This window comes from Dunckerocampus dactyliophorus, chromosome 6 (assembly GCF_027744805.1).
Source record: "Dunckerocampus dactyliophorus isolate RoL2022-P2 chromosome 6, RoL_Ddac_1.1, whole genome shotgun sequence".
NCBI lineage: Eukaryota > Metazoa > Chordata > Actinopteri > Syngnathiformes > Syngnathidae > Dunckerocampus > Dunckerocampus dactyliophorus.
The window spans coordinates 20,094,180-20,116,198 of record NC_072824.1 but is presented as its reverse complement, the minus strand read 5'-3'; the positions used below and the strand labels follow the sequence as shown (position 1 = coordinate 20,116,198).

The following is a 22,019-nucleotide window of genomic DNA, read 5'->3' as shown; positions in this document are numbered from 1 at the left end:
GCAAAAGTGCTAATATTTGTGTGTGTGTGTTTGTCCTCCTAGGGCACTCGTCTTCTCCATAGCAATCAGTCCACCCAGTTGATTTTGCAGGCAGCTTTCCCACTTCAGCAGCAGGGCACCTTCACCCAGGCAACACACCAACAACAACAACAACCACAACAAAGGCAACAGCAGCAGCAGCAACAGCAACAACAGCAGCAGCAACAGTCTCACCATCAGAGGCATCAGCAGCAGCTCAAACCTCAGCCTCAGAAACAGCAGAAAGCGCCGTCGTCACACAGGACTGACAGTGTCAGCAGCCAACCGCAGTAAGGTCTGGAGGGATACACACATTTTTGGGAGAGAAAAAAACAGGAAATAAAAGTCTAAGAGACTGCCGCATACATTTGTTTTGCTTGTGTGGCTCAAACTTTTCCTGTCAAAGATTTTTGGTCCTCTTTTCTCATGCTGAAAGGTGTGATCACGTGAGCACGACAAGCCTGTGAGTCCACAAGGAACTCATCAGTGATTTTCATCAGGCACAGAGGGACAAATTACCCCCAGCAACCCCCTACAGACCCCCAACCTCCTTCCCCATGTTTTCCCTTGGGAGGGAAGGGCTGGCGTTCCTGCGGAAGATGACCTTATTGCCACATTCTCTTGGAGATGTGTCAAAGTGGACTAACCTTGTACAAATTTCCTGTATGATATTAAGAAAACCATGTGTAAATACCCAATATAGCCTAACGGGAAACAGAAATGTAGTATTTTATATGATTGCATGGAAAGGATAACTGTGTAAGCTTTTATTAGTCGCTTTTGGAAAAAAAAAACGTTTTTACTTTGTTCCAAGTATTTCCTGGTGTGATGTCGAAGCCCCACCCCCAAATTCCCTTTTCTCACTTAAGGTCAGAATTGAGTTTTAAAAAATTCAGTTTGGGGGAAAAACGAGACGTGAGGGCTGATTTGTATCAGGTTTTTTTTTTTTTTTTGGAACTCAAGTGTTTTTAAGCACTATGACATTTTTTTTTCGTAACTCATTGACGCAAAACTTTTTGATTACAGTCCAACTGAAATGTTCACAGAACGATCACTGTAAGTACAAGAGGTGCGGTGATTCCAAGTGCCAATTATGTAGTTCATTTTGTTTGAATTCCCATCAGAAACCTCAAAGGCATGCATACATAAATCTATATTTTCCAACAAAGCCCTTACAATGCTCATGCACGTGTGTGTGTGTGTGTGTGTGTGTGTGTGTGTGTGTGTGTGTGTGTACAGTATATAGAAGGGATTATTTTGTCAGAGAGAGCCCTATACGTAACAAACAGTATATCCTCATGAAACTTTAGCACTTGATGTGGTTGTGTACAGTAAAACACTGTCAAGACCTAGTTGTTAGATGTTTAGGTGTGTGTGTGTGTGCGCACGCACGTGTGTGTGTGTGTGTGTTTTTGGAAAATTCTATCTTGTGTGCCTGTGTAATGTGAGTGTCTGTGGGCCCCGTGTGTCTTACAGTAATCGACTTAGTAAGGGTTCGGAGTTGCTAGATGGTACTTCTACTCTCAGGAATGTGGAAAGATTTTAAAATTTAGTTTCTGCCTCAGTCTGGAACCAGACCAGGAAGGGTTAAACGGTGATGCGGCAAAGACCTAGAGCAGGGCTTTCAAAGTGTGAGATTGTGCCAGAAGACCTTAGGAGTGGTATGGCGGCTTGAGAAAAATAAAGAAACATGTTTTTCCTATTTTCTACAATGAGAGAATAAACAGTCCGGAGTGAGCTGAAGATTCCACAAAATGCTCAGTGTCACACTTTGTAAAACAACTGACCTAGAGGCTAGATGAATACAAAGAAAGTCACAAGCAAGTGTGTTGTCTGATGAACCTTTTTTTTTTTTTTTAAACACAGGAACAGGGCAAAAAGGCTTCTTCAGTATGAAGCATTCTTTGTCTTGCTGCTTCGTCTTTTGCATCATCAGTTTAACCCTTCTCCTCCTTGTTGGGCCTCATAAAAATTTTCATGCAGTTCACATCAGATGTATCTCAGTTCTCAAACAGCAGTCTAAAGCAGGACCAGGTCCACATGGACTTCCTCACTACACTTGTAAGCCATATCAAAACGCAAAAGCCTCGGTTTGGAGTGTTGATGGTTGGTAAAGGCGTGATTCTTTTAGAATGTGTTATGTCTCCTAGCATGTGTGTGTGTGTGTGAGAATATAGTATCTCTTCTTCCTGATTCTTGTATCTCTTAGGGGGTGTCAGTATTGGTTGCCCCCACTGATAGCCAATCAGTTCTTGCGTTGCAGTATGAAGAAAATTGTAATATTCAAGAAACTTTCCTTGCCAGTTGGGCTCAGTGTTCTGGAAGCCCCAGTGTGGGACTGCTCCACTTGAATACGCGTGTGTGTGTGTGTGTGTCTTTCTGTGTGTATGCACGTGCGTATGATAAACGTGTCACTGTAAACCATATTATTTTCATATGGAAATGTATGAGTGAGAAGAATGGATGTTTGTTGGCAATGCAGCACATAGATCCCCTAGCCCCCCTCAAACACCTGGCAACCTCGCAGAGGTGTTGTTTAAAAAATGACTGACAGCTCATCACAGTAACACTTATCTCAAAAAAAGTTCTAATTGCAACTCTGGTCAGCCATCACATAGCTGACATAGATCATCTACTGTGTGTATGAGGCATCACTCTGAAGCGTGATGCTGACATGATCCTTTGCTTAGTGTGCGTCACTGATAAGCCAGCCCAAAGAATGTACAGTATAGGTGTGTTTTTTTTTGTTTGTTTGTTTGTTTTTTTAAAGACTAATGGATGTTGTTTATGTGAAAGAAGGAAAACAAGGGGAGACAAAGAACTTTGCAACAAAAAAAAAAACTAGAATATAATAATCTGATGAACAGGTTGTAAAAGAAGCTCTTGAGTATTATACTTATTTCTCAAAATCAGATTTTTTATTTTTAAGTCGAGATGTATATTTCCAATCACTGACAAGACAGCGAGTGCCCCCACTCTCCTCACCGATCACACAATTTGGTTAAAAAAAGGTTTCTGTACACAGAAGACAACCGTATTCAGTGTAAAACGGTGCTATTCTTTTCTGTACTTTATGTATGTATATCTCTTCTGCTCTTGAACTGTGCTCCTTTTAACTACCCCAAAGTCAAATGTAATATTAATAATCAATATTTTGAAGCAAAAAAATGGTATTATAACCGCCCCAACCCTCTCTCTCTCCGTTCTCTTGGTCAATTTGAAAATAAACACAGCTGCAAATATGATATGTGACAATGTGATGCCCTTGTGATTTATTTTTTGCACACCAAAAAATGTATTTCACAGTGATGATGACACAAGAATAAACTATAGACACATTAGACTTGCGTCTACTATCACAGGTACCTTCTTTATTATTACAAGTCAACCAACTGTATCAAAACTGCAGGAAACTCCAAATATACCCAGTCAAAATCTAAAGGCACATCTCTATTGTATTTACATTGCATACACATAATGTGACAAAAGAGGACTCACAATCGATCGTGCTAAATTGAAATGACCCTACAAATGCATACACATACAAATATACACATGTAGGATTTGGTAACAGACAGCATTGGTTTGTATTTGTGATTTTTCACTTGCTTGTGGCGTTAACTCAGGGAGACACTTCATCAAGGAATTATTAAGGCCAATTTGATGATTGTTGGTCCAGTACATTTGGATTTGTACAGTATCAAGCTGTCGCACATGTGAGGCTAACACATTACTATGCTGAATAAAAGCAACTTAAACCCAACTTTTCTTGTTTCTAGTCTGGATGCTAAGCTAAGGCAGCAAACAAGCAACACTGTGTATAATGTGAAAAGAGGTAATAGGTAAGTATATATGTTTACGTTGTCTATGCTAGGCTAAGTGAGGTAACAAACTGCTTTGGTGATTGAACTAAAAATGAGTGAGCTATCGGTTTCGGGTTTTGATGCTAAGCTAATGTAGCAAGCAAGCTGCTTTGCTGATTAAATAAACCGAATGACTTCGTGTTGTGTGTTTCTCGTCAAACCAAGAACATTCGAGTTCTTTCAGTGTTTCTTGTCTTAAGTTAAGGTAGCTAACAAGCTACCTTGGGTGGTGAACTAAAACAATCAGTGCGCTTTCAGTATTTCTGGCCATGATGCTAAGATAAGGTTACTATCATACTACTTTGGGGGAGTAAACAAAAATAATAAGTGAGCTTCTTGTGTTTCTGGTCTTGATGCTAAGTTTGCTAAGCACATGCTAAAAATACGTTAACTAAAATCAGCGTGCTTTCTGTATTTTTGTCAGTGATGCTGAGCTAAGGTGTAGCTAACAAGCCAATTTGGTATCTAAACCAAGCGCATTCGTGAACTATCTGTATTTCTGGCCAGGATGCTAAAATAGTTTGCTAACTTATTGAAGACCGTTTCGACACCTAAAGAAAAAAAAATATCCCAGTGGTAAATCATAATTATGAAATAAAAGTCAAAAGATAAAAGTCTAAATTCTGAGATAAGTCATAATTAGGAGACAAAAAGTTTAAAATTATGAGATAAAAAGTATCTCATCATTTCAACTGCAGATCTCATAATTGTGACTTTTTGTCTTGTAATTTCATCTCATAATTCTGACTTTTCTACCTCATCATTATGATTTTTCTCGTCATTTCGACTTTTTTGGTCATAATTATGACTTTTTATCTCATCATTTAGACATTTTATCTCATTATTGGCTTTTTATGTCATAATTAGGACTTTTTATTGCATATTTTCACCTTTTTGGCATATTGTCGACTTTCTTATCTCATAATTATGAATTTTTATTTCATAATCATGATTTACCATTGGATTATTTTTCTTCTTTCAGTGGCGGAAACAGGCTTCCATACTAACGAGCCACTTTGTGGAGTAAACAAAAATAATCAGTGAGTTTTGTGTTTCCAGTGTTACGCTTGCTATCAAGCAGCTGGCTCAGCCCCTATTCAGAGATTCTGTAGCTCAGTCTGACACAAGTTCAATGGAGTCAGCTAAAACTATTCACCCAAGCATTTTAAGATACTGGAGTCTGGAGCCGTCCGCACCACACTGCTTATGTTTATGTTGTAGTGCTGGACTCTGCTTTTTGTCGACATGCACCTGAAAGTAGTAACACACAGATCAATACAACATTTGACAGAAGGCATGACTGAAAGCAGTGCAGCTTATAAACACCTTGTACCACATAAAGCCGAGTGGCCTACATTTACTTTGAATGCACGTAACAATTTGGCTCCTGTCTGTTGAGAAATGGTATGTTTCCGAGTGTGTGTACATTGTATGTACTGTATGCGCATGTGTGCAACCTGTCTCAACAAGAATTTAGTAGAACTGAATACAAAATTAATACAGAAAACTGAAGTATTTAAAGGAAAACTGCACTTTTTTTTTTTTTAATTTTGCCCATCCACAATCCTTATGTGTGTTTCTCTTTTCTGTGCGTTCTGAAGATATAAAAACAGCTAAAAAGAGACAGCTAAGAATGCACGTCTTTGAAATTATGGCAAAATATAGCAAAATTTCCACACATTATGCTGCTGGACTCGCCATGTGCACATACACTGAACAATACCATGGTTTGACTATAACCTTTTTGTATGGCATTCTACTAAATTCATGTGAGAATTCATGTGTTTCAGACGTAGTCGAGGAAGACTTCAGCTGTGCTCTGCAGCAAAGGCTGGGTGGGTGCCGTGGTGCTGCACACTGAGCTCAGCCTGCGTGATGGCGCCCTCTGCTGCTCTGACGGACCTGAAGCGTTGTTCAACGTTAGGTAAACCTGAGGGATGACACACAAATCAGTTAAGGCTAGGTTATACTTTCCACTCGAATGAGCCGTGCGGAAAAGAGCCACTCCGTGCGGCGTCTGCTCCCTAACTGCAGGGGGCGGTATATTGTTTACTTGACTTCCAACATGGAGACACTTGCGCATGTACTTATTGAAGAAGAGGAATTGTGTTGTATTTATTTGATGCTGCGAGAGAAAAGGAAGAGAAGGTGGTCCACTCGTCGTTTAAATAGGAGTGCTGTAATCGCAGTGCGTCCTTCTTCCCGCCACAGGGGCCTGTACCCCGGCAGGAGAATGTGCTTACAAAAGGCATGCTGCACATGGCAAAAGAAAATAAAAAACCAAGCAACTTGACTTGAAACACAACTTGTTTCAGTGTTTCTTTATGCTTAAACTACCGTGCGTCATGTTTGGCTGCCTCATATGACTGTCGGTAATTCTGTACTTAACAGCTGCAAGGATCTGCTGCATGTCTGCCATTTTTTTCCGCGTGTCTCCGTCCACGTAGTTAGAAAAATTGGGAGGTGCGCGGAGCGGGAATTTTCCGCATGAAAAGGGCCGCTCGAGGGGGCGTGGGTGCAAAAATGTTGCGGATGCGGAAAGCACAAAACAGGCTTTAGAGTTTGACAAACATTTTCCGCTCCAGACCCAAATTAGAAACTTGCGCCCTCCTCATATGAAAGATCATTACAGTCACACTGAAAAGGGAAAAATTGTAATTATACATGTATATTTTTGAGAAAGGCCAATCTTCATTTCCACATGTGCAATTATGAGTTTATAGTTCGCCGTAGGAGAGGTAGTCAAAAAACTACACAGTGGTAAAGTCCGGAGGTGGTTGAGTTTCACCCTGAATTCCTTTTTGGGAATTTTGTCCATCATCCACAATCCTTATGTGAAACATGAACACATGTATTTCCCTTTTCTGTGCGTTCTAACGAGAGAAAACTAGTTAGTATGAGCCAGCGAACAATACACATCATGGGAGGTACCTATTTTGAGGCTAAAGCCCTAACAAAAAAACACCAATAGTGTTCCATTTCCATAACTGACCTATATTAACCATCTACTGCGATATTGTTATTGCAGCAGCTAACATAAAAAACTATATTTATCTGGTGGAGTAACACGACGCCTCGCTCGTCTCAGCATCACTCACAGCGCCTCAAGCCACTGCAGCGGGACAGACAGAAGAGTGGATACTACTGGCGCTCAATTTCGCTACGAAGACTCAATAAGATGCTCGTTTGCTGTTAGCATTTTTTACCTGAGGACTGGTTCACAAGTCTTGTGCTGGACGACACAGCCACAGCCATGTCGTCGCTGTTTCTATGCTGAACAGGAACAGTACCTCTGGAATGACCCAACGGGTCTACATTCGTGGACTTGGAAAAGGCATTCAAACTTTTCCCTCACAGTGTCCTGTGGGGAGCGCTTCGGCAGTATGGTTTCCATGGTACGCCACTACGTGCCATTCAGTCCTTGTACAACCGGAGCAGGAGCCAGCAATAAGTGAAGCTTAGCTAACGCCAAGACGTTGAGGGTGTCCAGTTTGGGGACTTAAGGATCTCATCTCTGCTGTTTGCGGGTGATGTGGTCCTGATGGCCTCATAAAGCTGTGACCTTCAGCATTTACTGGAGCGGTTCACAGCTGAGTGTGAAGCTTCTGAAATGAGACCCAGCACCTCCAAATCTGAGGCAATGGTTCTCGGTCAAGAAAAGGTGGATTGCAACTTTCAAGTTTCAAGTCTTGCCCCAGGTGGACAAGATCAAGTATCTTGGGATCTTGTTCATGAGCGATGGAAGGCTGGAGCGGGAGATCGTCAGACGAATTGGTGCAGTGTCTGCATAAATGCAGTCGCTGCACTGGCAGCATCACCGTCATGGTGAAGAGAGAACTGAGTCAGAAGGCAAAGCTCTTGATCTACGTCCCCACCCTTACCCATGGTCGCAAGGTTTGGGTAGTGACCGAAAGAACAAGGTTGTGGAGCTCAAGGAGTGGGTGGGGAGCGGAAAAGTAGAGCCGCTGCTCCTTCAAATCGAGATGAGACGCGGGCATTTAGTCTGGATGCCTCCTGGACACCTCCCTCCCCATGACATGCTGGACGGATTATTTCTCCCAGCTGGCCTGGGAATGCCTCAGTGACCCCGGTGAACCTGAAAGTGGCCGGAGACTGGGAAGTCTGGGTTTCCCTACTGTGCGTGACAGTCAGAAGAAGCCTAACCAAACAACCCGAAAAATAATTGAATTCATTGGACGAGATGACTAGCCTTTCCCAGCGGTGGAAGACACCGAGTGCTCTCTCCCTTACCTGAAAGTCCTGCTCGAGCGCCACCAATGTACTCTCACATCCAAAGTATCCTTAAAGAAGGCCTTTCATCCTCTTTAAGTTTCACGAGTGATATATGTTCTCTTGAAAAAGTAAGTCAAATATGTTTTTGTCTAAATGAAGGTGATTTTATGGTTCCTTTTTTCATATCATATAGCCAATGGCACTTATCATATATACATTGAAAAATTTATAATTAATCCATGTGATTGGTATCGGCAGATTTCAGTCCTGGATGATCGCTATTAGAATCGGCAGCATAAAACCCTGATCGGAGCATCCCTAGTTTTCAGTGTGGCCCTCGTTCACCGTAGCAAAATCTAGACGTTTTATTTTAATTTCTGCCAGTATGTTCTCAATTTCAGGCACTGGGGTCACATGACAGAAAAGTAATCTCACGTGGGACCAAGTACAAATCAAAGTGGCTCGATATTTACGACACTATATATTGCCCTGCATTGCAAACAGCCTCCTCTGACAAGTTCATGTGTCGAAAAACGGGTTAATGCGAAAGAACGTAACTTTTTATGTGAAGATTTAGCTGTGACGCTGGGTTTGGAAAACACTGAACTACATTATCCCCCCCAGCAAGAAACCAACAATCCCATACCACATCCTGACATTCTGAATACATTTAAATATAATGAACAAAGTGTCACAAGGTCCGGGCATGTGATGTACCCAGATATTAAAATACAATCCAAATCATTCATGTTTTTTTTCGACTTACATTCCTGGTATTTTCTGACAGAAGGAGTTCAGTTCTCTCCACCAGTTTTCTAAAAGAGGGTCTTTTCAAGGGGTCCTGATTCCAGCATGAGAGCATCATGTCATACCTGCAGGGATCAGACTCATCAGATTAATAGTTTTTGTAGTTATTACAAACCCATCATAAAAACATATTGTTAGATATTTTTCATCTGCATGTTTTTGTTATCAACATGAAAATAAATTCTAGACCTGTCATCATGGAAGACAAGCTTACATCTCAGTGGGAGCAAACTCAGGCTTGCTCATCCGGTGGCCCTCTTGAATCAGTCGGTAAAATGCTGAGCCCACCTGCATCCCGGGATAGGGACTGTTACCTGCATCACACGCACACACACATTTGGAATTTTGTATGATATGGTATGGTATGGGAATATACTGTATTTTTTTTACATTCTAAAACTGATCTAAATTTGAAAGTTTACCCAAAGAAAAGATTTCCCATAGCAGGATGCCGTACGACCAGACGTCACTCTCAAATGTGTAGACGCAATCGAAGATGCTCTCAGGAGACATCCACTTGATTGGAAGACGTGCCTGCAGGAACAGAGACAACATTACACTCAAAGTGTAGAGTGTGTGTTTTTTTGCCATTTGCTCCTCTAATCATTTCCCTAAATGATTCTAACTTATTGCTATCGAGGTCTAAAGATTTCCAATAGCTGATGAAATCAACACTAACACTATTTTTTCAAGATGTAGCCTGAACATTTTTGTGTACAGTGTATAATTGTAATATATAGATGATATATTTGTAATATATTTATACATCCATCCCTTCATTTTTTGTTCTGCTTGTCCTCGTTAGTGTCACGGGGGAGCTGGAGCCTATCTCAGCTGCCATCGGGCGATAGGGTACACCTTGGACTGTTTGCCAGCAAATCACAGGGAAACATACAAGCGCATCTCAATAAATTAGAATATCATGCAAAATGTATTTCATTTCAGGAGTTCCATTAAGACTAAGAGACCAATTAAACACTCAGGATGTTTTTGCAGTTCATTTTTTTGATCAGTGTGAACCAGTAGTTTACAATATTGAACTGCTCAATTTTTTTTAATTTTATGGATACTGAATTTGGGGTGTTTATTAGCTGTAAACTCTAATCATCAAAATTATTAAATTAAGAAATTCTTGATGCATTTTACTCCATGTACTGAATGTAATAAATATAAGAGTTTCACTTTCTGAATTGATCTACTGAAATTAATTTACTCTACAAAACGTTCAAATTTATCGATATGTGCTGGTGCAGGCAAGCATCCATTCACACTCACATTCACACCTATGGGCAATTTAGAGTCTCCATTTAACCTAACATGCATGTCTTTGGGATGTGGAGGAACCTGGAGTACCTGGAGAAAACCCACGCTCACACGGGGAGAACATGCAAACAGATATTCAAATCCTCAATTTCCTGATTGTGAGGCCAACATGCATACTGCCATAATTCTATAATTTTTATATATAAAAATATATATTATATATATATAATATATTTATATAATATATTATAAAATTATATATTATTAAAAATTATGCACAATAATTGTTCTACAAATTATTGCAGATAAACGATATTATTGTCACATTATTTTGAGACATTTTTTTCATTAATATAATGATAATATATGGCATAATAATGCGAGTACACCATATTGGTGTAAAAAAACATCTGTCCTCCAGGGTGAGCAAAAAAATAATTGAGAACCACTGCTATATAATAATAATAAGTAAAATAACAATAAGGTCAGTGCAAAACTGTTAACTGTATTTTGAATTACAGGGAAAAAAAATCAGGAAAAAAAAACTTCATCAAAAGTGAAAGAAGGTTATTTATTATTTTCATATATAAAGTACCGTAATGTACTATTTGATCCAAATAAACACGTGACCTGTGTTCTGTGCACAAATGCAGCACTTCCAAAGGAAGAAGAAGAAGAATGGAAAGAAAAAGGATGATGGAAGAGAGGATGTGTTTACTCACGTTGCCTCGGAGCACATAGCTAGAATCGGTGGTGATGTCCCGTGCCAAGCCAAAGTCACAGATCTTGGCCACCCTGCCGTGAGTCAGTAGAACATTCCTGGCTGCGAGGTCCCTGTGGATGCACTGCACGCCCACACATGTTCGCCCACACATGCACACACACCGACGGGCAAACAGCAACACGGATGTGAGTATTATTGACTTTGGAACTGGTTCTGCTAGTCACCAACAAACTGACTGTTTGATGCACCTTCTGTTGGATAAGATTGTGACGGCTTCCTGTAGACTTACGTTTTTAGAAGTGATGTACTCCATCCCTTTGGCCACCTGGTAGGAGAAGCTGAGGAGATCTTCAGCATCCAGAGAAAGCTCATCTACATCATCTAAAGGACATTAGGCACAAAATTACTTCTACAAGCTGTACTGTAGATGTGCAGTTTTGCTGCAATGCATGATGGGAAAATGTTTTCTTACCTGACTGGGAGGATCTTTCTTTCTCAGATGGACGCATTGGCATATATCCTGTACCAGTCACCTCTCTGCTGCACACACACATGCATATATAATTAGTATTACACAGTATATGTTGTAAAGCATCATTCCCACAATGAGTTGTACATGATTGTACCTCACCTTGTTGGCTGTGCGTGCTTGGAGACATTGCGATAGTAGCTGTCACCAATTTGGGAATTTAGGAAGGCCTCTCTTTTTCTGCGCAGGAAGTTGAGGAGGTCGCCATAGCAACAGTATTCAGTAATAACTAAAATTGGACCTGGGAGTGCAGAATTATAAATATGGAAATCTGACTGCAACGATACAAAAAAACACCATGCTCTGAGATGTGGATACTGTTTGTGATTAGAAGTAGTTCATTAGAGCGTTAGTTGACTATGTGAGAAAATACCAATATTTTATGTTAAAAAAAAGCATTATTCAATAGCTTTAATGGGTATTTTTCATGCCATCACCACCTTCAACTCTTTCTACTTATATGCTATCCATCAAAATGCTGCAGTGTGGTCGATGACAACGCCCAGACAGGTAGATATTATTGCTTCACTGCACTCAATCTACATCTTCATGTTAGGGCTGGCTGCCATTGACTTGACTGTTCAATATTGGATCGCTATTAAAAGCATAATAACCACCTTGCATTGCAGCAACCTCAAGCAGCCATAAAGAAATCAATAATTAAGTCATGCCAAAGCAAAGCAAAGCCAGAACGCTAGACTGAATGTAACTTTTTTGTTGTTTTTTTGGGCATCTAGCTTTTCAGATGGCTCGTCTCACCTCCTACGGTGCAGGCTCCCAGCAGGTTCACGATGTTCATGTGGTTGCCAAGATAACTAAGCACCTTCAGCTCTGACATCAGCGCCTCCTTCTCTGTGGCGTGAGCATTGGCTGCAGTGACATCATGAGGGGGATAACTGAAGCATCTTCTTAGGGTGTCACTTATTGATTAAACCTTTCATTGCGCTTACGTTTGAGCATCTTGACAGCAACAGTTGTAACCGTGTCCACCGAGCACAGGCCGTACGCTGTGGCTCTTACCACCTTGCCAAAAGCCCCAGAACCAAGAGTTTTTCCTGCGTGGTGACATAAATGATTGTAGTTTTTACAAGAAATGACAACACAGGAAGTAACACAAGAGGGCCTGCAGTGAAAACACAAAGCTTAACGTGCTATACCAAAGCGTAGCTTCTGTCGAGAAAACTCCCATTTGGAGTCATACGGAAGCTGGGTGGGGTCAAAGTAAATGTAGTTGTTGCCATGGATACTCTCGATGACCTTCCATTGGATTTGAAATTTTGGTTTCTGTTGAAAAGTGGAGAGGACGAGGTGGTGCTTAATAATAGAGACAACAGTTACATGTAGCTCTTCTACTAATGACTCCTCACCAGCCTTAACATTAGGTACACTTGCACAATCAGATCAGAATTAATACCTCTGCCAACAAGGTTATTGGTGACTTTAATTTAATGGAGACATAAAGTCATGGCCAAAAATTTTGGATTTTAGGATCAAATTCATGAGTGGCTTAAATTTTGTGCTTCAATAACTTTGCTGCTTCATTTTTCATTTCTGTGACCCCCACAAAAATTGCTTGTTTTTTCAGTATACAGTATGGCAGTCATGTAAAATGTGTCCTTAAAACATACTGAGGCAGCAGTTTTTGAAACACCAGAATTTAAGTCACCCTGAAAACTTTTGGCCATGACTATATTAAAAAAACATTTTCCCCACAGATTGAAATGTGTCTCAGTAACATGAAACATACAGTACTTTAGTCAAAATACCAAGAATTACAGTACACTTAACCCCCCCCCCCCCCCCCCCCCCCCCCCCCCCCCCAAAAACAGCCTTGTTAAGAGCAGCTGGGGGGTGGGGGGCTAGGACATGGTAGTGGCTCTGTTTAGTCACTTGCAAGAAAAGACAGGCGGATCTTCACTCAGGTTGCTTCCAAGTCATGAGCGGAGAACCTTGTTGTGAGGGAAGTCTAAACTATAGTACTACATAGTAGTACTACTTTTTCTTTTTTTTTACATTTTCTGACTTAGGCAGCTCACAAAAAATACTTGGTTGTGTAATTTCACACTTGGTTGCTCCACATGCGCTTTACATGCTGATGTAAGGCAGTAATCTTGTTCTCAAGAAGTCTGAGTCACTGCACTGGAATAAGAGCAAGATGTCACGCTGTTCCAGATGCGTGTCAATTTAATCTCTCTAATGGCTGACTGAGTCATTTCATCTTCATTACGATACATTTAGATGTTCAAAAAAGGATAAAGAATATTGTTTGCAGAAGCTCATCTGAGCAGGATGCTTGTGACTTTTTGGAGACATGACACATCAGCAGATGAATGAAACCTCTTTTGCTAGGAACCGTAGATGGGACGACGATGGGATTAAATCCATTCTAATGTGAAATAATGATGTGACATTAGGTTCTTACCTGCATGTATTTATAGAGCAGCACCACCAGGAAGAGGCAGAGGAAAGCGCCGGTGGCCACTATGCCAGTTAGAAGCGGGGTGAACAGTTTATGGGGGACGAGTCGCTCTAATAGGAGAACAAAGCCACAATGAGGAGGTACACACACACACACATCTTTACACACAACACAGGCTCAATATTGAGACACCGTATTAAAACAGACAGCTGCAGCAGTGGTGTTTGTTTTGTGTGTCCTGGATTAGCGAGCCAACACCATCTAATCCCAGCCTGCACTGTCAGCATAATCTAATCTCATTCAATCTGTAGCCAGTAACCACACACCTGGCCTCCGTGCACACTGGTGTCAAAGGGTTTGTTTGTGTGTATGCTTGTGGCAGGGATTTATGAGATAACCGCCTCTCTGCTGTCTGCTTTAAATGTGTGTGTGTTGGCGATATTAACGATGTGGTACCGCTGATGGAGAAGAGCGTGAAGGCTTCTTCTCCCTCCGTAGAGGCCACACACTCCAACGTATGGTAGTTGGTGTGCACTTTGCTGATGTTCAGCCGGCTCTCCACCTCACTCCTACTAAAGGTGGACTCTGTCACCATGGTGACTTCTACGGTTTCCCATTGGGTGGCATTGGGCAGTTGTGAGCACCTGTGGAGAGGTAATTAACAAGATCACTTATGCAACATTGTGTGCCCACTGATATACAGCAAATTATAAAGATCTCATAATGTACTATTTTTTAAGTCTCAGACGTCCCACAGTAGTGTATTTTAAGTGTGTTGCCCCAAAATCTAACCTTGATGCTGGAATTTAGACAGTCTAACAGTGGTTTGAGTAAGAAGCCCTATTGGGTCTTGTAGGTCTGCATGTATAGTGCTAATGAGCTGTGTTCCTCGAAAAACAGATCTTGGAGAGCATATTTTCTGCTCACACCAGACTCAGTTTAATCTCTCACTGCTCGGTACTAAAATCGATTCATTTCGCCTTTATACATAAATAAAGTTAGCTTAGCAGGTTTGAATAATATTTTTCTTGATTTTTCTCAAGCAATTGCGCCTCCCTTAAAGCCTTCTGCCACACACTTTGAAAAGCCATACTGTCAGTGCATGTAGGTGATATTAGCATAATACCTTATGTGAGGAAGATCACACAGGTACCAGCTGATTTTAGGAACTGGATGACCAGCAGCCACGCACTTCACCTGACCATCGACTGGCCCTTCCTGGGCAATGATGACTGGCTTGCCTTGTAAAATGAGTAGACAACATTATCAAAGATTGTCATTTAAACTGTGTTAATATTGAAAAATGGACTTACTATTGACATATACTTGAAAAAAATGTTCTAAGGATGCGTCTTCGTGACTGGCTAAGAATTTATAGATCCCACCTTCTGAGCCAAGAACTCTCACAAGTCTCAGCTCACTGGTGAACCTGAAAATGAATTTGATTCATTATTACATGCAGATGTGTGTACTTGTACTGGAATCCTATTACAGGTTACAGAGATACCTGTATTTGTGTTTGTGGATTGTGATGACGTGCTCTGTGGTGTTGAGGAGTCGTTTGTCGTTGTAAGACCAGAACAGGGAGCTGGGTGCCGGATAGGCATCAAACTCCACTCTGAGACTCAGGCTCTCCCCCTCTTGTACATCGGCCCGGATGGGACTTGGGTGGCCAAACATGGTAATGAACCCTTTATCTGTATAGAGATACTACATAGTTAACAAACACTGTTTTGTGTATTTGACACTGGAGCTGTTCACTTTCAAAGGAACAAGACCTGCGTGTTTACACTACTACTACACTGACTACACTACGCTACCCTCCTTGGTGTAGGGGGAAAACTATGACATCCAAATAAGGTGTGAAAGGTCAGGAGACACATGCTAGGAGAGCTAGCCTAGTAGCAGGATAAGATCATATTATCATGCGTGTGTTTATTTTGGTCACTTTTTGCCACATATCCTCAATGACACAGTTGTGGTGATGCTGCTGGACCAATGAGCGACAAATATCATGAGAATGTGTGTTGAGACTTTTGATCGCCACTGTACGTGATATCTGCTTGTCAATATTGGAATCCTGAGTATGAGAAACAGTACCAGGTAGTGCCTGCTTTTGCCATTGAAAACGTATCAAAGCAACAGCCATGTCAACTAGTGGAAAATGGAGGTTAGGGTCCAATTATATCACTCAGATGTCCTTTCTGTACTGCTCACAGCCTCTAAGGGGCACATTTGAATGGTCCATGCCAATATCAGCTATGATATGCTGTATGAAATTAATTTCTGTCGTTGGCATTTATGCTTGGTAGCAGCCTCTCTTAGAATTCACACACAATTTCCAAGGGAACTACAATTTATAGCCCAAAAGTTGCAGGTCAAATAAAATAAACCACACTATCACCTTATCTAGGCATGTTTAATGGATTGAACTGATTCAGTTTTATGTTAAATCTGCCTTTGACACAAGACTAATGAGTCCACTTTGTGGTGTACCAGAAAGTCTTCTCCTGTTTTGTTAGTAGACCGTTTCTGTTGTTTGTTTTGTCATTCTATACGCTCTTCAAACATGGCTCCCTCTGGCCGTGGTCTTGTTGGCAAGTCGTGTCTTGACATGCCCCAACTGGCTGAGAGTGGATGTCCCCCTCGGGCACTTTATTTGCATAACATGCAAAAGAAAGATCATTTTTAAGGCGTGTCAGTGTTATGTTTAGTAGATTTCTTTGTTAGGTAAGAAGTCAACAACAATTTAGGTTGCTTTTAGTGGCACACATTTCAGAGGATGACATCATTTCGACAGTTAACAGCTTTACCTTTATTACTGCGACATTAACCTTCTAATAGGTCCATTGAAGAAGGCAAATTGTATCATATGGCATCAATCTCGCTTTTATTAACAGGTAAGGTCATTTAAGAACACTCAAACTGTATATGCATGGACACGTAATTCTCACCACAGACATTCAGCTGTAGTCCTGTGGAGCTGCTGCCTCTCTCGTTGTGGGCTGAGCAGCGGTAGGTTCCCGAGTCTGATCGGTACACAGATGGAATCACGAGCCGGGAGGCCCGTTGATAACCATGAGACCCTGACAGGATGTGTGAGGTGTGGGATTCATCTGGATGCTACAGGGCAAAGGGGGCAGAGTTAAGCATTGCACTCTGCAGGGTTCAGAACTTTGTGACTAATTCAGAAGTACTGTAAACTGCAAGTCTTGACAGGGTCTGACACGTCTATAAACGGTCAGAAAAGTGTTTTTTCGACAACTTTTAGAGAAGCTGCCCTTTGCTGGCCTTTATTAACTTGTGTTCATTCCCAATCTAATAAAATTTCCTTCAGGCATGGCTGACTTGTCACATTAAGAAGAACGGGATGGACGTGACCTTTGGTCACAAAAATCAAATCACCCTTGCAGCCGAACAGCAGTTTTGTTACATTTGAAGAAACTCTCTCAAAGCATTCTTGAAGTTTCGTGTACTATTAATATGGGGTGTTCAAACATGAGAAACGGATGGAGGTATTTTTCGTGTTTGTCCTTTAGTTTTTCTAACTATTCATTGTTCATAATGATGTTGTAATGATGTTCTAACACTAATATGTGTGCCTAGAGGTTGTTTATGACCACCAAATGTGAGAAAAACCTAATCATCTCCCTCACTTGTTTGCTTGCTTCACTTTTGAGACTTTTCAAACAGTCGCTTTTGAAGTTCATCAATCATCATGAAGGAAAAACCTCTTTGCTCATAGACTCATACCCCATGGCCTGTAGCTCACATAGCTATGCTGGTCTTGCTAATGTTTGTGTCCTACAGTTACACTGTCCAGAGTTAAACACGACATGTTGTTTGTTGCCCTCTACCTGATATTTAGTTGTCCCTTACACACAAGTAACCCGTGTTGTTTAGGGGGGTAGCCACTTGCTGCCGTGATTGATTCCAACTCACCGCTGTTGAAGGGTAGTCCCACTTGACATTAAAGTCTGGGTTGACATTGGAGGAGCTGCAAGTAACTTCAAACTTCTCTCCCTTCCGCAAGATAACCTTGTCCTTCTGAGACAATGTGATGATCGGAAGCACCTCTGGAACTGGTTAAAAGGAAAAAATATACAAAATGAACAAATAAATGCATTAGGACCCCCTAAACATTTCTTTTCAGGCTCTGTAAATAATTAGGCTGGCTAATGTTCCCATTTAAAAGAATACATTTTACAAGCATAAACATAATTCATATGCATACAAATGAAACCAATTAAATAAAAGAGCCTCAAGAGTGTCATTGGAAAGAAATGAATTAACACACACACACACACATGTACTCTCACACATTTATATTTGCATATCCTCAATCTTAGGCAGACGTAAACAGCTTGATTAATTGCTATCAATAAATGTCACTGACGTCACTTTGGCTCTCGTGTTTGACAAAGGTTGTCTTAACTCTATTTAGCCCAAACACAACGTGCATGTGTCGTTACAAAGCTTTGTTTAATATGAGGCTCTCCTAATCTCCACGTCCTTCACCACACCCGACTCTGCGCTCCCTTTCTGCATCAGTCAAAAAGGAGACTAGCTTGTCTTTGTTTGGACATTGTGATGCACAGCGGGGACAAATAGAAACATGAAGGTCAACACTTCATTTGTCAGTGATGTTGAGAGTTGTACTGGCCTGTTTTATATGCTAGTGAGCTTCCCAATGACCACTTTATGTTCTGTCAATATTGTGAGAGGCTTGAATTTTTATTACCTCCACCAAGGTTATGTTTTAATTGCCTTTGTATGCATGTGTATACAGTACTATATATCTATGTATGTTACCAGCGCGACTCTAAAACTATGCATGTACCGGTAATTTGTATTTGAAGTATTTTCAGAAAAACTATGTCTCTAAAGTAGTATAAAACTCAAAAGATCAAAATATGAACTTGCGATAGTGCTTTTAGCTTTTTTTTGGAAGTTATTTCAAAAGAAAGACAACCTCTACAAGGTCTGTTAAGAAAAGAACAGCATGAGAACATATTGTCTGTTTTTATCAGCTGGTTTTATCAGGTTTTATTAATTGTCAATTTCACAGTGGCTAACCTCTTTTTACACTTAAATGTGTTAAAAAATGAACACAGGTGTGGCCAGTTGTGCTGCTAATGCCACGCTCGGCCTTGGGCCTCTGTGCTCTTGGTTCCAACATTTTCCCACCTGCACCCACTCAGTCTAACACCGTTAGTGCTCAAATGACAAACAAAGATGTTCTTTACCTTGCCGTACGTCCACAGTATACTGGCTGGATGTCACATTATCGCCACCTCTCTGGCCCACACACACGTAGCACCCCTCAAACTCCTTCCTTGCATTGCTAATGATAACGCCTTGCTCGCGGTGGGTCCAGTAATTCATGGCGGAGGGCAAAGGCTGCCTGTCACAGGTCTGCAAAGCCAACAGGGTGACTTCCGGGTCAGTCACGAGGCAGGGAATGGTGCAGTTCTCCCCAGCCCGCACCAGGATGACGTTGACCATGGTGCGCTGGAAGGCATTAACAGGATCTGCGCAGATAAAAGGAGGAGAGTTGACATGGGAGTCTATGAATGCATACTGTACTCTTCGTGGCCTATAACACCCACCTTTCACGTATACGTAGATGGAGCTACGTTCTCGTGTGCTGTTGTTGACGCACGCGTAGCGGCCCATGTGGTAGGCTTGCACTGCAGGCACCTTGACAACAGCCACGCCGCCCTCCTCCACCTCACCCTCCAGTCGGCGAGCTTTCTCCCTCTGCCACCTCAACCTGGATGGCACGCCAGGCATGGTTGCATTGTCATGGCAATAGAGCTCCAGCTTCCCCCTCTTGGGGACAACAATGTGGGGCCCACTGGGGGAGATGATGGGTTTGCACCACACTGGAACAGAAGACATGGAATTAGTCTTAAAGGTCCTATCCCTCCTTGGCTCCAGATAACACTTTTTTAAACCAAAAAATATAAGAACACTTAACAGATGGTATCAATAGTGACAAACAGATTGTCAAGTAAAATGTCTTCACAATTATGTGTAAATGGAATGTGATTTGTTTTTCGGCCTGAAAAGGGTAAGTGGCGTTAATGGCTGTCACTCACTCACGGCTCGTGCACAGACACATGCTCGTCATACATGCAGTCTCAGAGAAGCTCTTGACAATTACCTGGTCATGGTTGAACAGGAAGAGGGCGGGATATAGTATATTTGAATGCTAGCGCAACCACTGCAATCATGACAGACAGCACCTTTAAAAGGACTCTGCAACACGCTCCAAATCACGTTTTTTGAAAACAAACAATAGCACACCACCGAAAGCTAGCATATAGCTTTACCAATAGCGGTGTAAAAGAACAGATTGTACAAAAAAATTTCTATTTTATTCACAATTACAAATTATTACAATTACGAACTAAAATTTATGTTCGTACAAATAAAATGACTGGCGTTCATGGTTATCACTCATGGCTGCTGGTAAACGTACAAAAGCAGTCTCTCCCATTCGTCCTCAGCCGGGATAACTACATTTGGTTTTGGGTATGATTTGTAATAAACTTTCAGCTCTTAAAGGACAAATGCTGAAATAAAGTAAGAATGACCTTGATGCAGAACAGCAAGAAAGATAAAGAAATAAATCAAGCTGTTGCGATTTTGTTTCCGGGGCAGGTTGTACAATGCCCCACCAGATCCAGCAGAAGGCCCTGTAGCAAAAAGCCCCCAAACTATGAGACTATCTTGTCTGTGCTGTGTTGAGCAGCTGCCTAGCAGCGGGTGACCATGTGACTTGAGCAGGAAAAACAAACAACAAACAAACAGTAAGTTTCCATAGTAATTCAGTCAGACTGTCCTGTCTGTGCATTGTAGTAGAGAGACTAGCTGAGGGGCTATAAAATAATGCAATAGAATACAATGCAGAGCTTAATGTGATGATTAAATAGCATGCTTTGATTTGCACACAGCCTCCAAAGACATAGTGCTCAGTGGACTAATCAATAAGTATGAGCTGTCTACAGCTGAGTAATCATTACCGAAGGCCCCTAAAGTCATTCCATTAAGATGAATAAACATTTCCATCGTAGCTTTCTCTCTCCTTCTCCTCATGTATGTTTGCTCCTTTTTCAAGAACAGGATTTTCATGTGACTGTTGTGCCTTCGGGCCAAGCTCTACAGGATGGAGATGCAACAGTAACTCTGAAATGTCAATATCTGCTTTTTTGGGGAGGGGTTTGAAAAGGAAAATGTTTTGACCTTTACTGAAGAGGTGATGCAAGATGTTGTCAGCTTGTTTGTGCAACTCGACCATCTTTGCTCTGCTCAGTGCACACAAGCTATCATTTCGGGGCGCTGAATAATTGATTGCCTTCAAACTGACAACACACACACACCTGTTGCCTAGCAGGAGAAGAAACTACACCTCCACCCTTTCCCTCCCTAGCTACAAGGTGGTTATGCAAATGAGCCCTGATATGATCTGTAAACTTGAACTGACAGGTTGAGTTAAAGTCCAGCACATTTCCAGGAACGTTTATTTACTTCTGCAACTCAAACATTAGCTAAAACATCATTCTTATGTGGATCACATTTCACATTTATGATTTACTCTGTCTGTGTTTCTTTCCTGTGAGCAGGATTATGCAAAAGATACTTACTTAAGAACACATTAAGACGTGGTAAATTCCTACTGAGCTTTTATTCCAACTTTGTGAGCATTTTTGTAGGACATTTCACTAATTTCTCAGCAAATAATTCACACATGTTAATAACACAACTCGGGCATATGCAGGGAGTGGACATTTAAAGAGGTGTACATGCTGCATTGTTTGATCTTACACACTTATCAAGTCTAAATTATCCAATATGGCAATAATGAATTAAAAATGCATCCCAAAACGAGAGCAAAGCTTTACTGCAAGTACGCATAAATCACTATGCAAAGAATAAGTTAACTGTCAAGACAGCTCTTTGTGTTTCTTACCTGTCAGTGGCAGGAGAACCAAATGTGATGCAAAAATAATCCACAAGCATTTCATGCTGAAGTGTTTCATGTCGGCTCTCCACTTTATGTGCCTGACGCCATCCTGCACAGCAACAATGAAGACTACAGGTCCACAAAGAGTCACACTCTAATGAGCGTTTAAAGGAAGAGCTTTCTGTGATGGAGCC

General features: G+C 41.3%; 2 protein-coding genes across 5 annotated transcripts in view; one reads left to right on the top strand and one right to left on the bottom strand.

The window, feature by feature from the left end:
- Positions 1–3,263, top strand: part of LOC129182479 (circadian locomoter output cycles protein kaput-like) — a 23,493-nt gene extending 20,230 nt beyond the window's left edge. For all 3 annotated transcript variants that reach the window (XM_054778659.1, XM_054778658.1, XM_054778657.1), the window contains one exon: positions 43–3,263. In XM_054778659.1, coding sequence (XP_054634634.1) covers positions 43–312 — 270 coding nt within the window. In that variant the 3' untranslated portion in view covers positions 313–3,263. The remainder of the gene's footprint in view (positions 1–42) is intronic.
- kitb (KIT proto-oncogene, receptor tyrosine kinase b) lies at positions 2,750–22,019 on the bottom strand. 2 transcript variants are annotated; one of them, XM_054778655.1, is made up of 21 exons: positions 21,832–22,019; positions 19,466–19,741; positions 19,103–19,387; positions 17,799–17,938; positions 16,811–16,979; positions 15,364–15,553; positions 15,170–15,285; positions 14,983–15,097; positions 14,313–14,500; positions 13,860–13,966; positions 12,595–12,721; positions 12,388–12,492; positions 12,197–12,307; positions 11,540–11,678; positions 11,381–11,448; positions 11,198–11,289; positions 10,907–11,029; positions 9,344–9,455; positions 9,136–9,235; positions 8,881–8,986; positions 2,750–5,811 (listed from the first exon to the last, which is right to left on the bottom strand). In XM_054778655.1, exons 1-21 carry the CDS (start codon positions 21,899–21,901, stop codon positions 5,668–5,670), a joined length of 2,883 nt encoding a protein of 960 aa, XP_054634630.1. In that variant the 5' UTR covers positions 21,902–22,019; the 3' UTR covers positions 2,750–5,667. The 2 variants fall into 2 exon arrangements, with proteins under 2 accessions (XP_054634630.1, XP_054634631.1); XM_054778656.1 differs by having other exon boundaries at positions 11,381–11,445.